The sequence below is a fragment of the Muscardinus avellanarius genome, assembly GCF_963383645.1.
Source record: "Muscardinus avellanarius genome assembly, chromosome: 8".
Taxonomy (NCBI): Eukaryota; Metazoa; Chordata; class Mammalia; order Rodentia; family Gliridae; genus Muscardinus; species Muscardinus avellanarius.
This window is the reverse complement of record NC_137794.1, coordinates 62,535,567-62,550,127: the sequence shown is the minus strand read 5'-3', so window position 1 is coordinate 62,550,127 and position 14,561 is coordinate 62,535,567. Positions and strand designations below refer to the sequence as shown.

At 40.1% G+C, this 14,561-nt stretch overlaps 1 protein-coding gene across 2 annotated transcripts in view; it reads right to left on the bottom strand.

Moving 5' to 3' along the window:
- AFG1L (AFG1 like ATPase) overlaps nt 1-14,561 on the bottom strand; it is a gene marked incomplete at both ends in the record, with an annotated part of 206,104 nt that overhangs the window by 8,196 nt on the left and 183,347 nt on the right. The window contains one exon of one of the 2 annotated variants that reach the window (XM_080700611.1): nt 624-764. The exons of the other annotated variant lie outside the window; for it this stretch is intronic. Within the exon in view, the coding sequence (XP_080556737.1) occupies nt 624-764 (141 nt within the window). The remainder of the gene's footprint in view (nt 1-623; nt 765-14,561) is intronic. 2 annotated transcript variants of the gene reach the window in all.

The window sequence follows — 14,561 nt, the reverse complement described above, 5'->3', positions numbered from 1 at the left end:
GAGAAGAAAAGAAAAAAGAATAAAAATTCAGGCTGGGGGTATAGCTCAGAGGTAGAATGCCCCCGGGTTCCAACCCCAGAACAGAAAAAAAAAAAAAAAAAATCCTACACCACAGAATGGTATGATGCTAGTTTCTGGGGTTTCTGGATCACAGACAGAAAATCCCCAACACTGTGGAAGGCCCTTTCTTCATTCATTAGTTTGTTCATTCATCATTCTATCTGTCTGGCTGTTTATATTTATTGTGGTGCTTATTTATTGAGCACCTGTTCTGGGCTAGGCATGGTGTACATTCTCATAGATGTGCCCATGATCCTTTGGGTACTGATAACATCATTAACACTGCAGAGTGACTTACAGTGGAAGTCTAAGTCCTAACTGCGGCTACACTAATACACTTATACAGCATTAGGCTTGAACCAAATGTTGTTTCCAACATCTACATGGATTAGCCTTTGTAGTCCTCACCACAGCCTTCTGAAGCCAATAGTATTACTATGTCAGATTTGCAGATGAGGAGACCAAGGCACAGGGAGGTGACGTGGTAGAGCCAGGACCTCACCAGGTCATCTGGCTTCACAGTCCAAAATGGGAAGTTCTGAGAAAATGTATTATATCTTTACCTTGAAATCATAAAAGTTATCAATGAGAGTTATGAATCTTCGAGCTTGAGTCCTCTTCGCCAGTGTAAATTGTGGAATGTTCCGTAAAAACACTGTGTCAAAATTCCTTGATAGTTCCAAGTAGTCACTGGCTCCAAGTGGCTATCATTGAAACAGAATAAAGAAATGAAGATTAAAATAAACCAGTGCAGCTGGGCGTGGTGGCGCACGCTTGTAATCCCCGTGCTTGGGAGGCTGAGACAGGAGGATCGCACGGGTTCGAAGCCAGCCTCAGCTACTAGTGAGGCTCTCAGCAACTTAGTGAGACCGTGAATCCAAATAAAATATAAAAATAGGTCTGCAAGTATATCCCGGAGGTAGAAAGCCCCTGGGTTCCACCCCCAGTACCACCAAAAAAGTTAAAAAATTAAAAAATTAAAAAATAAACCAGTGCTGTTTGCTTTTGAATTCGTTTAATTTGAAAACTCTCCTGTCAGTTTGATCTAGGTAGTAGCTTTACTGTAACTCGACCAAACTGGGTCAAGTGATTTCAAGGTAGGCAAAGAACAAAGACAGTGCACACTGTTGCCTTAATCATGAATCAAAAAGGAGGGGACGAAGAAGACAAAGTGTGGCGGGAGAGAAAGAGTATCTCTAGCCATTGCCTCAGTTGGTACCTTTTAGAGACCCATCTTAAATTCAGTCTTTCATATTTATATTTGTGATATCACACACACACACACACACACACAATCAGTCATTTGTGATCACATACATGATCATGTACATTGATATAAATTGGGGGGGATACTAGGAATTGAACCCAGAGGAATTCTACCTCTGAGCTACATCTCCAGCCCTATTTTATTTTTTTATTCTGAAACAGGGTCTCATTAAGTTGCTGATGGCCTTGCTAAGTTGCTGAGGCTGGTCTTGAACTTGTGATCGACCTATCTTAGCTTACCAAGTAGTAGGATTACAGGTGTGCGCCATTACACCCAGATTGACATAATTTTAAACATGCTCTTACAGTCATTCCTATGACTCAACTGAAAACTATTGCCATTGTTTAATGGAACTATTTTATGATGGCATGCAGAACATTCTGTCACAATTTTGAAATAAAAATAGGCTTCAGTATAAAAATCACCAAAAATTATTTTTAGTTTAATTTGGGGTGTGATTATTCAGGTGCAATGTAACTCATACTGCTAACTTCTATAGGAAATACCAGAGGGTTTGAATGAGCCCAAGTTTATTGAGACTTCAAGAATAATCTGGACACTGGGCATGGTGGGGCCACTTGTCATCCCAGTACTTGAGAGGCTGAGACAGAGGATCGCAGATTCAAGGAAAGCCTTGGTCCTCTTCAACTTAGTTGGACCTTGTTTCAAAATAAAAAATAAAATAGGGCTGAGGGTGTAGCTTAGAGGAAGAATGGCCCTGTGTTTAATCCCCAGCTGAAGAAGAAGAAGAAGAAGAAGAAGAAGAAGAAGAAGAAGAAGAAGAAGAAGAAGAAGAAGAAGAAGAAGAAGAAGAAGAAGAGGAGGAGGAGGAGGAGGAGGAGGAGGAGGAAGAGGAGGAAGAGGAGGAGGAGGAGGAGGAGGAGGAGGAGGAGGAGGAGGAGGAGGAGGGGAAGGGGGAGGAAAGGGAGGAGGGGGAGGAAGAAGAAAAGGAGAAAAGCAGCAGCAGCATCTGGAGAATCATGCTACTTCTTGATAGGAGAAAGGTGTAAGGCTCAAGATTCACAAAATTACTCAGAATAGTGCTGCCTACAGGTGGGAAGTGCTTTTTCCTGAAACAAAAATGTCACAAGTGAACATTAAAAACTATCTGCAAAGCCAGGCGTGGTGGTGCACGCTTGTAATCCCAGTACTTGGGAGGCTGAGACAGGAGGATTGTGGTTCGCAGACAACCTCAGCTACTTAGTGAAGCCCTCTGCAACTCAATGAGACCCATTTCAAAATAAAGAATAGGGCTGGGGGTATAGCTTGGAGGTAGAAGGCCCCTGGGTTCCATCCTTAGTACTGCAAAACAAACAAACAAAACCCAACAACAACAAAAACTATCTATAAAACACATTTTTCGGGGTTGGCACATCCCCTGAGAGTGTCATCTCTGCTCACTTCAAGTCCTGCGTGGTGACTGTGCTCTGTGAGCAGCAAACTGAACAATGTCAGGGAGCATTTCTGGCCCCTCCAGAGTAAGAAGAGCAAGACGGAGCAGCACGGGAGCACATCCAGGCCCTCTAAGAGCTCCCGGGGCACCACAACCACGCCCTAGGACACAGGTGGCTGAGCCGCCTCAATTTCTCGCAAAATCCATCAAAACTCTTCACAGTCCAGGAATGCCTCTCTCACTTGAAAGTCTTTTGCCTAAAAACTTCTTTCAGAAATGATGATATGGCCATGTTCCTGGGAGAATTAAGGAGTTGTGAGGAAGAGGAGGAAAAAGGAAGGGGAGAGGAGGAGGAGGAGGGGGCTTGGGAGGAGGAGGATCCTCCCCTTAGAATCATTCATTTAAGGTACCACTATGTTTACAACCCACTGAACTCAGTTATACTCAGGGCAGAGGGGTTCACACCGAGGTGTGCAGTAAAACCAGGTAATTATGTTCTGGAGTAGATCTAAGAAGAATGTAGCAATTACAGGGCCTGGCAAAGTGGCACACGAGCAGGAAGAACACAAAGAATGACTGGTCTGCCCTGGAAGTGGAAGCTGCCCCTTCCTCCCTCCGCTCTCACCACCCAGATGATGGAGAAGGAGATCTCTGCTTTCCATTCCCTCTCCCTGCCTCCAGCCCCTGTGACTGATCACCTCGGCCATGGAGTGGCTTGAGGCTGTAGTGGGTATGGGGGAGTTTCTGGTTGAGCCCTGACACTCTCCCAGTGAACCAACCACAACACAAGGGCACATGCTGAGAGACGCCTGGAACAAGGGCTCTAGACTACCTGGGTTTGGATACTCTCTTAGTAACTGGGCACTTTTGGTGAGCTATATAATCTTTCTGTTGCTGAGCTTTCCCATCTATAAGAGAATTTTGATTCCCATCTCACACAATTGTGAGAAGTAATACATGCAATCATTTGGCACAGTAGCTGGGGCATACCTTAGCATTCATTTTGGTTACTTTTATTATTATTATTCTTTTGAGCTCGAGTGATTAGGCTCAGTACAAAGGAGTTAAGATTGTAAAGAATCGTCATTCTTAATGGGACTGTTAATCTTTCTCCACCATCTACATGCATTTGCCTGACCTTGGAATCACCCAGGGACCAGAGGAGACTGTGGAATCACCACTTAATGAAAACAATTTCCAGAAGGGAGAAGAGAAGGCAAAATAGTATCTTTCTGTAAAAAAAAAAAAAAAAAGGAAAATGCCACAGTACGACTTTCATGATCTGAAACTATACTACTTTTTTAGATCAGTTAGAATTATCTCGTCTTTTGTAAATCAGAAAGTACACGTTAAAATGTAAAACCTCATATTAGGTATGTAGTTATGTATAATTAAGCTCACTCTTTTATGCATGGATGTGATTTCTATCAGTATAACTACATGCCCAAGGAAAATCATTATCAGGAGTGCACTGAAGTGCCTAGGGCAACTGGAAATCAGAATTTTGCCCACTCAGCTGTTTTACAAATTATACACCTTTGTCAGTAGGTTCTGCATTTGCCATTATATTAACAAATAGCCCTCTTCCTCATATCACTAAAACAACTACATGCTCATTTACGTAAAGAAAATAAAGCTTAATATAGTTAGTGATGTCCTTTTAAAACAATAGTCATTGGGGGAATGTGGAATTATTAATTTATATAGTTTGAGATGATGAAAAAGTTCTGTAGATGGATAGTAGTCATGGCTACACACAATGTGAATGCACTTAATGCCACCAAACTGGTTAAAATGGTTAATTTTTATGTTATGTATTTATTTATTTATTTATTTTGCCGGTCTGGGGATGGAAACCAGGAGCATTCGACCTCCAAGCTACACCCCCTGCCCTATTTTTTTCTTTATTTTGAAACAGGGTCTCACTGAGTTACAGAGGGCCTCACTAAGTAGCTGAGGCTGTCTGTGAACCACAATCCTCCTGTCTCAGCCTCCCGAATGCTGGGATTATAAGCATGCGCCACCATGCCCGGCTTGTTACATTAAAAAATAGTCATGATAATGACTATTATCATGAGGTTATTGATTGCCAAAGAAATCCCAAATGAGGCCAAGGAAAGATAGCAATTTTTTTTTCTTTAAAAACGTAAGAAAGAAGAGTGAATTATATTAATTAATGAGGGAAATCTTTCCCCAAAAGAAATCAGGGCCAATAAGATTAAGATTAGCCAGGTACAGTGGCACACACCTATAATCCCAGTACTTGGGAGGCTGAGACAGGAGTATTGCACATTCTCACCCAGCTTCAGATACTTAGTGAAGCCCTTTGCAACTTAGTGAGACCCTGTTTCAAAATGAAGAATAAAAAAATAGGGCTGGGGGTGTAGCTAGGAGGTAGAATGCCCCTGGGTTCTGTCCCCAGTACCGCAAAAATAAAATAAAAAAATGTTATTTTCATTAGTTATTTCAGTCTCATAATTTACACAGTTTCATAAATTATACAGGTGTGGGAGGAAATGCAGTAGAGACGTTGGAATCCTTAGCTCTGTTACCCCCAGTTACAGAATCCTAAGAAAATCTCTCTGGACTTTTGTTTCCTCATCTGTACTGTGATCATGAGAGGACTTAGAGCCTGTCCTGAGGATTCAATTATTTTAAAAATTCCTAATGCTGAGGATTAAAACCAGCAGCTTTCCTACTGAGCTATATGCCCAGCCCCCTTTATTTGGTACTGGGACTTACCAGTATTTATTGGGTACTGGAACTTTCTACCCCAAGCTACACTCCAGCCCAATTTAATTAATTAATTATATTTTTGTGGTACTGGGGATGAAACTCAGGGGCCTTCTACCTCTAGACTACACTCCCAGACCTTTTATATTTTGTTTGCAAACAGGGTCTCACTAAGTTGCTGAGCGCCTCACTAAGTAGCTGAGGCTGGCTTCGAACTTGCATGATCCTCCTGTCTCAGTCTCCCAAGTAATGGGATTACAAGCTTGTGCCACCATGCCCAGTTTATTTTTTAATTTTGAAACAAGGTCTCACTAAGTTGCCAAGGCTGGCCTCAGACCTGTGATTCGCCTGCCTCAGCCTAAGATTACAGGTGCCTAGGATTACAGGTATGTACCACAATGCCGGACCCCATGGATTCAATTCTTTTTTTTTTTTTTTTAAGTACTGGGGACTGAATCCAGGGCTATTCTATCTTGAGCTACATCCTCATCCCTTTTTTATTTTTTATTTTGAAACAGGGTCTCACTAAATTGTGGAGGCTGGTTATCCTCCTGTCTCAGCCTCCCAAGTGCTGGGATTATAGCTGTGCACCATCACACCTGGCCCAAGGATTCAATTCTTGACTGGATGTAAAGCTTACAACAGCGGCCGTCACACAGTTAGTGCTCAGTAAATACTGGTTATTGATTTACAGAATTTATGTGAGAAGTCAAGGAAATGATATATGCATTGCAAACTACTTGGCATGCAACACTTAATAAGTAGTAGCCATTATCATTAAGTACTCTTTTCCTCAAATCATAAGGCCAGGTAGTCTAAATGAGTGAAGAGGTAAACTGACTCCAGTCTTCCTCTGCCCTTCTACCCAAGAGATGGAAGTTGCTTCCTCTGGTCCTTCCTGGACACCTTGGCTCCCCATGAAGTTTTATGTAGGTGACAAATATTGCTTCTGCCTCGGGCTCTGTCTTCCTGTCCTTGGTAACATCCTTAGCACCACAGGGGAGCAAAGCCCAGGCCCACATAATGATAGCCCCTGACCCAGAACGTGGCACGTCGGAAGTGCTTAATCTTTACTGAGTTAGTGAGTAGGTGTATTAATAGAATGTAACGAGCTGGGGAGCAGGCCCATCCTTTCTTTTATGCTCTTTTTTCCCTCAAATAATGAAAAATTAACGAAACACATACCCCTCTCCCCAAATCACAAGCTTTCTTGGCCCAACTCCCTTCTTCCAAGGCAAGCTTTTGTTGTATATCCTAATATATGCATAGAAAAAAGTCTAGAAAAATAGACCAAAATGTTGGCAGTGATCATCTTTGGGTAGTAGAAGAAAAATATAAATTTTATTCTTTGTCATCCTTAAAAAAAATTTCCCCCAGTAAACTTGTGTTAAAGAGCAAAAGAATCCTTTGGAAAAAAGTGGAGGTCATGTTTACCATGATTATTCATGTCACATCTATGTGAGATTATAATACCAATTCTGACATGGACATTTGGTTTTTTTTTCCTGTTAAGTTTTCTTAATCCTCTTTTTGAGGACATTAAAAAATATGCTAAACTTATATTTTTTCCCTTAAAGATTTACAGAGGGAAAGGATTTGGTATTTGAGATGACATCTGACCTTAGTCACGTAGCTACTACATTCAACTAATGATTCCCACACGACAACAACAACAGAAGATAAGGCAGGATGGAGGGATTCCCAAAGAGTCCACATCTAGTCCTCACAGCCAAGCCCCAGGGCGCCCCAGATCAAAAGCCTAGCAATGTCAAAATCTACATCCCAGTCCAGGCTGATCTGCTTCCGTTTATGCCATGTCTTAATTTTGCAGTCTTCCTCCAGGCACGCTTGGTGAGTAGTGCACTGTCAGTATTCCATGTCTCCAAGACATCAGCTAATATCCAGTCCATGAAGATACGGGCTTCCCCTGATACAATCTCTAACAGTTCTAGTGTGTTGGTTATCGCTGCAAAATAACTAACCAATACACTATAATTGCTAGAGAGATTTACTAAGAAAAACTCATATTTCCAGTCATTACTGAGTCTAGCATTTGTAGAAAAATATAATCTGGCATTTACAGTTAGAAATTAATTTCACAGCCGGATGTGGGGGCGCACCCTTGTAATCCCCGCGCTTGGGAGGCGGAGACAGGAGGATCGTGCAGGTTCGAAGCCAGCCGCGCTGGCGTAAGAGACCCTGTTTCCAAATAAAAATATAAAATAGGTCTGAGAGTGTAGCCTGGAGGTAGAAGGACTTCCAGGAACCCCAGTACCACAAAAAAAAGAAATTAATTTTATACAATTGATAAGTATATATAAATATTAGGATTTATGTACATTTGATGACCTTTACTTTAGAGATTTCTTTGATTTTCCAAAGGAGAAACAAAACATATTATGACAAAAAAGAATAAAAACAGAATAATGTAGAAAACAATGTTGAAGATCTTTACTAATTCCAAATAAAGTAGAACCCAGGGGCATTCTACCTCCGAGCTACAGCCCCTGCCCTATTATTACTTTTTTTATTCTTTATTTTGAAACAGTTTTACTGAGTTGCAAAGGGCCTCACTAAGTAGCTCAGGCTGTCCGGGACAGCTGTCCACAAACCTCAATCCTCCTGTCTCAGCTTCCCAAATGCTGGGATTACACATGTGTACCACTGCGCCCAGCTCCAAATAAAGTAATTCTTTATGCTTTTATTTCCAGCTTTAGTCCCCTGCATCTTCCCTAGTAATAGCAGAGCTGATGTGTAATATACTCAATACAAATAGCACATACAGTCATACACCATATAATAACAGTTTGGTCAACAATGGGCCACATATACAATAGCAGAACCATAACATTATAATAGAGCTGAAAATGTTCTATTATCTAGTATTTTGCCTGTAAATTTTCTATGTTTATATTCACAAATACCACTGTGTGGCAACTTTTTACAACAGGGCAGTGACAAGCTGTCCAGGTGTGTAGCCTAGGAGCAATAGGCTTTACCACCCAGCCTGGGTGTAGTAGGCTATACCATCTAGGCTCATGTCAGTCCACTCTGATGTTCGCACAACAAAATTACCCAACCAAGCATTTTTCAGAGCCTAGTCTGATGGTAAGTAGGTGACTGTACCAAAGAATCTGAGGGGCTAAAAATCTATTTGAATTTACCATTGCTACCCTCATTTACTTCACCGAACACGACTGGGAATCCCAGAAGGGTCAGTGCCATCCCTCAGGTCCCTAGCACCCAGCATAAACCAGGGAATGGAGTCCTGTATTGTACATAATTAATGAATGAACACATATCATCAGGACTTCTTCTAAATCAATTATAACTACTGAATGCTTAATAAATGTGAAGCATTGTACCAAATCCTATAAGAACTCTGAAAAACAGAAAACTCTTTCTCCACTCTTTTGACCACACTCACATACAACTAAATTGCATGCACATAGTATCTAGGGCAGTTGAAAATATTTATACTTTTGTTTTGCATTAGTTGATTCTCCTATGTAAGTAAACCATAGCATAAGACACTTTTTGAAGCCATAATTAGTATTGTGAATTCATGCATTGTGCTCTATGAATAATTAAAGCATATGATTACTTTTGAGTACTAAATGGCACTTCAGTTAGTAGCATCCTTGAGTATATTATTCTAGCTCAAAATTCAAGTAGCATTATCTAATGCAGATTCTTCTTATGATAGATAATGATGACATTCTCCATCTTTCTACCTGAGCAATTGAAAAGTTTAATAGTCTTTGATGTGGCTGGTTACCTGAATAATTTACTAGATAGGAACAATTAAAATCTACTTATTCTATGGTTTGTGCATTCTCGACTATTGTCTCAAACTCTTTGTTTCTGTGGAAACCTGATGAAAACTTAAAGAACTTTAAATCTATAATGAGTTTGCAAAGAGCATTTGTTTTTCTTAATTACCGAGAGTATACAGCTGGATTCTATGTAGCACACTTTCTTTTACAAACTTTTGGGAACAGAGAGTTTGCATGTTGTCTTCGTTCAGCTGTATGAGAGTGAGCATAGCTGTCAGCTTTGGCTTTGACCTTGGTCAATGCCACAGCAGTGTGAAATGCACAGATGTCACCACCCGACTGCCTTCTGCCTTGCAAGGAGCAGTCGATCCGTTTAGCAGGAACAAATGAGCTGTCAGCGTGAGCTTCGTTTTCCTCTCCCCCTGTAATGCTTGTTCTGCCACCGTTATTTCAGCTGAAGTAGGATGATCATTATTTCCAGCTCTGACTAGATGATCGTGTCCTGAGAATTACTCTCCATCTACACAGACTCTTTTATAAATCCCTTAGAGCGATACCCTGACAGCTCCTCATTAAACAAGTGTGTGGCGTCTTGCTTTGTTTACACAGGAACCACAACACCGCATATCTTAAAATGCTTGACTGGAAGTAGAATGAATGCATCCTGCTCAAAACAAACAAAATACCATATAAGTTGATGTTAAAACAATGCATGTATGTCAAATTCTAAAATAATAAATATTAGAACAGAGCCCTGGAATGTGGTTACTTGCAGAATGAGTAATTCCCCAAGAGCCAGATGGCACCTTAATATGAAAAATCTCATTTATATAATGTCTAGCTGGGAAATATCTCATCCTTCTAGCAAAAAAAAAAAAAAAAATGATCAACTCCTATGACTTCTACATCAGAAGGTGTTCAGAAGGAATGCAGTGGAAAAGCTATATTCCTTGACTTTTGTAGGTTCAATGTAGGAGGCTAGTTCTACCTAAATCTGCCAGGTCTTGAATAAACTCTCAGTCCCCTTTTAACAGCATTAGAGTACTCTATTGACTTTATTAAAGTAATTTACTAGCTTTGTGTGTACAGTGGATCTCCCAATTCTGAAGACATTTAATTCTTGAGATCTTGGAACTAACAACTTCCTCAAGAGATGAGCTACACCAGATCAGATCTAATGTCTATGTGAAAAGCGTCATTCTGGGCTTATTCTTGGGAATACTTCCAGTTTATTTGAGGGAGAGGGAATAAAAAGTTCCAACAACTGGCATAAAAACATTTCAGTTATATACCCTGTAGTATTGAAAACCAAAATGAAAAATGTAGAGGTAGGTTAAAAACACAATATTAAGCCCGGCATGGTGATGCACACTTGTAATCCCAGCATTTGGGAGGCCAAGACAGGAGGATCACGGTTCATGGACAGCCTCAGCTACTTAGTGAGGTCCTTTGCAACTCAGCAAGGCCATGTTCCAAAATAAAGAATAAAAAATAAAGATGGGGGTGTAGCTCGGAGGTAGAATGTCCTGGGTTCCACCCCCAGCACCACACACACACACACACACACACACACACACACACACACATTAGAAGAATATGAAGTAGGAAATAACTAGCATTAACATCATTATTATTAATAAGTATCAATACAACTCCAAAGCAATACAGAAAAACTACACAAGCATCTTCATGTGAAGGCAAAAATTAGTAGGATGGGTTATATTAACTATTCAGGATTCAGCAACTCAAACTATAATTTTTAAACAATTATCTGGCATCTGACTAGGATGGAGTGTTCAATTGCTTCATGGCCCCTTAAAATTTAGAGGGAGCTAAGAGTTCCTCCTTTTGGCATAGAATAAGCTGTTTCAACCACACCTCAGAACTGAAACAGTGAATGTTAGTGTAGATCAGAGCCCACCACTCAGAAAGACTCCCAAACACTTCTAGAGTTAAAAAGTCCTGCCTAGGTACTTCATGCAGCTTGAAGTTTCACTCGGACTTCAGTGTGAGATATAGTTAGATGGCAGCCTGGTCTCTAAGAAACAGGCTGCTGCTTTGGTTTGTAAAGCAAGTGGTTTATAGGGTAGATGGCTTCACAGAAGCTGGCCAAGCACGTCCTGGAATCTATCTCCATCATGAGATTATCTAGCTTGCCTAGACTCTCCTGCTAGTTTTCACAGCATCTACGGTTTCTGAATTAAGGCTATAAAAAGTTTAAACTTAGAAGTCATGGTATAAGGCTTCTAATTAGGATTATTAGGTTTTGTTTTTCATGTTTCCCTTGCTAAAATTTGTTCAGCTTCAGGCTAATCCTAAACCAAGTTCTAGAAAAAAGTAAGCTGAACAGTGTGCACTATGCCAAGCACTTAGCCAGATTCTGCATCTCCAGGAACATAGATAATATGATGTTTTAAAATATGCCATATTTTGCTGGGCGTGGTGGCGCACACTTGTAATCCCCGCGCTTGGGAGGTGGACACAGGAGGATCGCGCAGGTTCGAAGCCAGCCGCGCTGGCTTAAGAGAGCCTGTTTCCAAATAAAAATATCAAAAATAGGTCTGGGAGTATAGCCCGGAGGTAGAAGGGCTTCCAGGAACCCCAGTACCACACACACACACACACACAAAAAAAAAAAAAAAATATAAAAATAAAAATAAAAAAATGCCATAATTTAAATATTGTGTACATATAATCATTTCATTTGTTAGCAGTCCTTGTATGTGCTAGGCAAGCACTCTATCACTGAGCTGTACCTCCAGCTCTCCTTGGTTAGTTTAATATTTCTTAGTGACCGTTTTGGTTGGACAGTATCTAGTTTACCATGATCTTCCACTGTTAAACATCTACAATTAACCCTTTAAAATAATAAAGAACAAGAAAAATTTATTACAGCTGTGTAGTTGTTTTTTTTTTTAATTGCAACTCCAGGTATCGGTATTCCAGCGGATGTGTATGTATGTGTATGTGGGAAGAAAAACAGCCCAACTGGCATTAGAATTACGTCACAGACTTGTTTATAACGATAGCCAAGCAGAGTGGTGCGTGTCGGTAATCCCAGTGCGTGGGAGGCTGCAACACTGGGACTGCAGGTCTGAGGCCGGCCTCCGCCACGCTGCCAGACCTTGTTTAAAAAAAATGGATGAGAGTGTAGCTCAGAAATAGAGTGCCCAATACAAAAAATAAAATAAAAGGATGTTATAAAACTCTATTTCCCCACTGGAAGAGGTATTCTCTTGATTCAAAATAAGTGGAAATTTAAACATTATTTGTAATCTCTGAGACACAGAGCTATGACATCTGATTTTATAGACTTCAGAGAGTAATAAATGGATATGGCCAAAGCTGGAATGTTTTCACCTTTTTTTGTCTTGTTTTTAAATATAATTTTTTTTTTTTTTGCGGGTCTGGAGATGAAACCCAGAGGCATTCTACCTCTGAGCTACACTCCCAGCCCTATTTTTTAGTTTTTATTTTGAAACAGGGTCTCACTGAGTTGCAAAGGGCCTCACTAAGGTAGCTGAAGCTGGCCTCGAACCGTGATCCTCCGGTCTCAGCCTCTCGAATGCTGAGATTACAAGTGTGTACCACCATGCCCACCTAAATATAATTATTTTTTAAATACAAAGGTATACAATGACACAACAACACTGGTTTACCAAAAGTAGCACCTGAAGACTAGCACTTGGTCATTAATGTAATCGAGCTGCACTGAGCATACCTGCAGTAGAGGGCAGTATTTGCTATGTCTCTTTGGGAAGAACAGTATTACAAGTTTGTCTTGCTTTGCTCTCTGTCCAGAAGAAATTCGAAAGATTATCCACATGGAACGGGATCAGGCTCTAGACCCTATGGTTTTGGTTTCACAAGTGCATGTGAAGTCTAAGGTAAGTCAATGCTATTTCCTTTGGAAATCGGGCTAAATGGCATAAAAGGTGATCATTAGGATACTAACAGGAAAAAAGAGAAATGGCTTTAGAATAGCTAAGAACTTATTTTAAACATGAAAATTGTAACTTCCAAACAAGTTAAAGTCTTGCAAATGCAGAGGTTTGGTTACTCATGTTTTATTTTTTGTTGCTGCTATTTATTGTTTTGCTCTCCTTCCAGGAGTCCACTGGGGAGAAACCGAATCCTCTTTTAGGCTTAGATATTTGAAAAGCCCAATCAGAGTTGGAAAAGAAGTGGATATCAAAGAGTTATTATTCTCCCTCCTATTCTTTAGCTTTCCAAATCATGGAAGTACTCAGTAAAAATGCTAATTCATACTCTAAAGATATTAAAAAGTGAACCAGAGCAAGGTTGAATGCTTCTCTGTGCTACTGGGTACACAAAGGGCCAAACCCTTCAAATTATGAATAAGACTGATAGAATTATTCACTCACTCCATCTTGTTGCCGAAAAGACAACCTTGAATTATCTGCTGCCCAAATTTTATTAAAAGATAAACATTCATGACAGCCCTGAATAGCCTAAGTCTATCCAATCTCTAAACTTTTTCAAATAACATTTTAAACTTTTTCTGGAACAAGCTAGATAATTTAGAAAAAAGCTTTCTTGTAAAGCACTTTTTGACCTAACAGCACTAGTTTCATTGAATTTTAATTTGTCATTATGCCCCAAGCTTGGATATTAGAATCTGTATAATACAAACTTGTATTGGCAGCAGGAATGGTGCTGAGAAAATTGTCTGCTGGCATCTTTCAGAAGTCCCTTTATGAAAGGTCCAAGCACCAGAAAACTTCCCTTCTGATTTTGCTTCTAGCCAATTTACTGAATATCTCATGTTATGACAGGTATTTACATATGCTAACTTTTTCTCTTTTTCATCTTAATCATTCTCTATTTTCTCTTTCCCCTGCTTTTTAAATATCTAATTCTACTTGTGTGTGTTTGTACATACATCTGAATATATGTGTGTGCACGCACATACAAAATACTTTTTTGGAATCAGATAAAAGTATAAATACATGCTAAAATTCTTCTTTTTCTATTTATTTTTTAAAGATTATGCCATTATTTAGTTTGTTTTTAGTTAAACAAGGAGTAAAAGGGCATCCGGAAAATAGATGTAAGAATTTCAGATAATAAGCCGGGCGTGGTGGCGCACGCTTGTAATCCCCGCACTTGGGAGGTGGAGACAGGAGGATCGCGCAGGTTCGAAGCCAGCCTTGCTGGCTTAAGAGACCCTGTTTCCAAAATAAAAAAGTATAAAAATAGGTCTGAGAGTGTAGCCCGGAGGTAGAAGGCTTTCCAGGAACCCCAGTGCCACCAAAAAAAAAAAAAAAAAAAAAAAGAACTTCAGATAATAAACAACATTGACTTTTTGTAA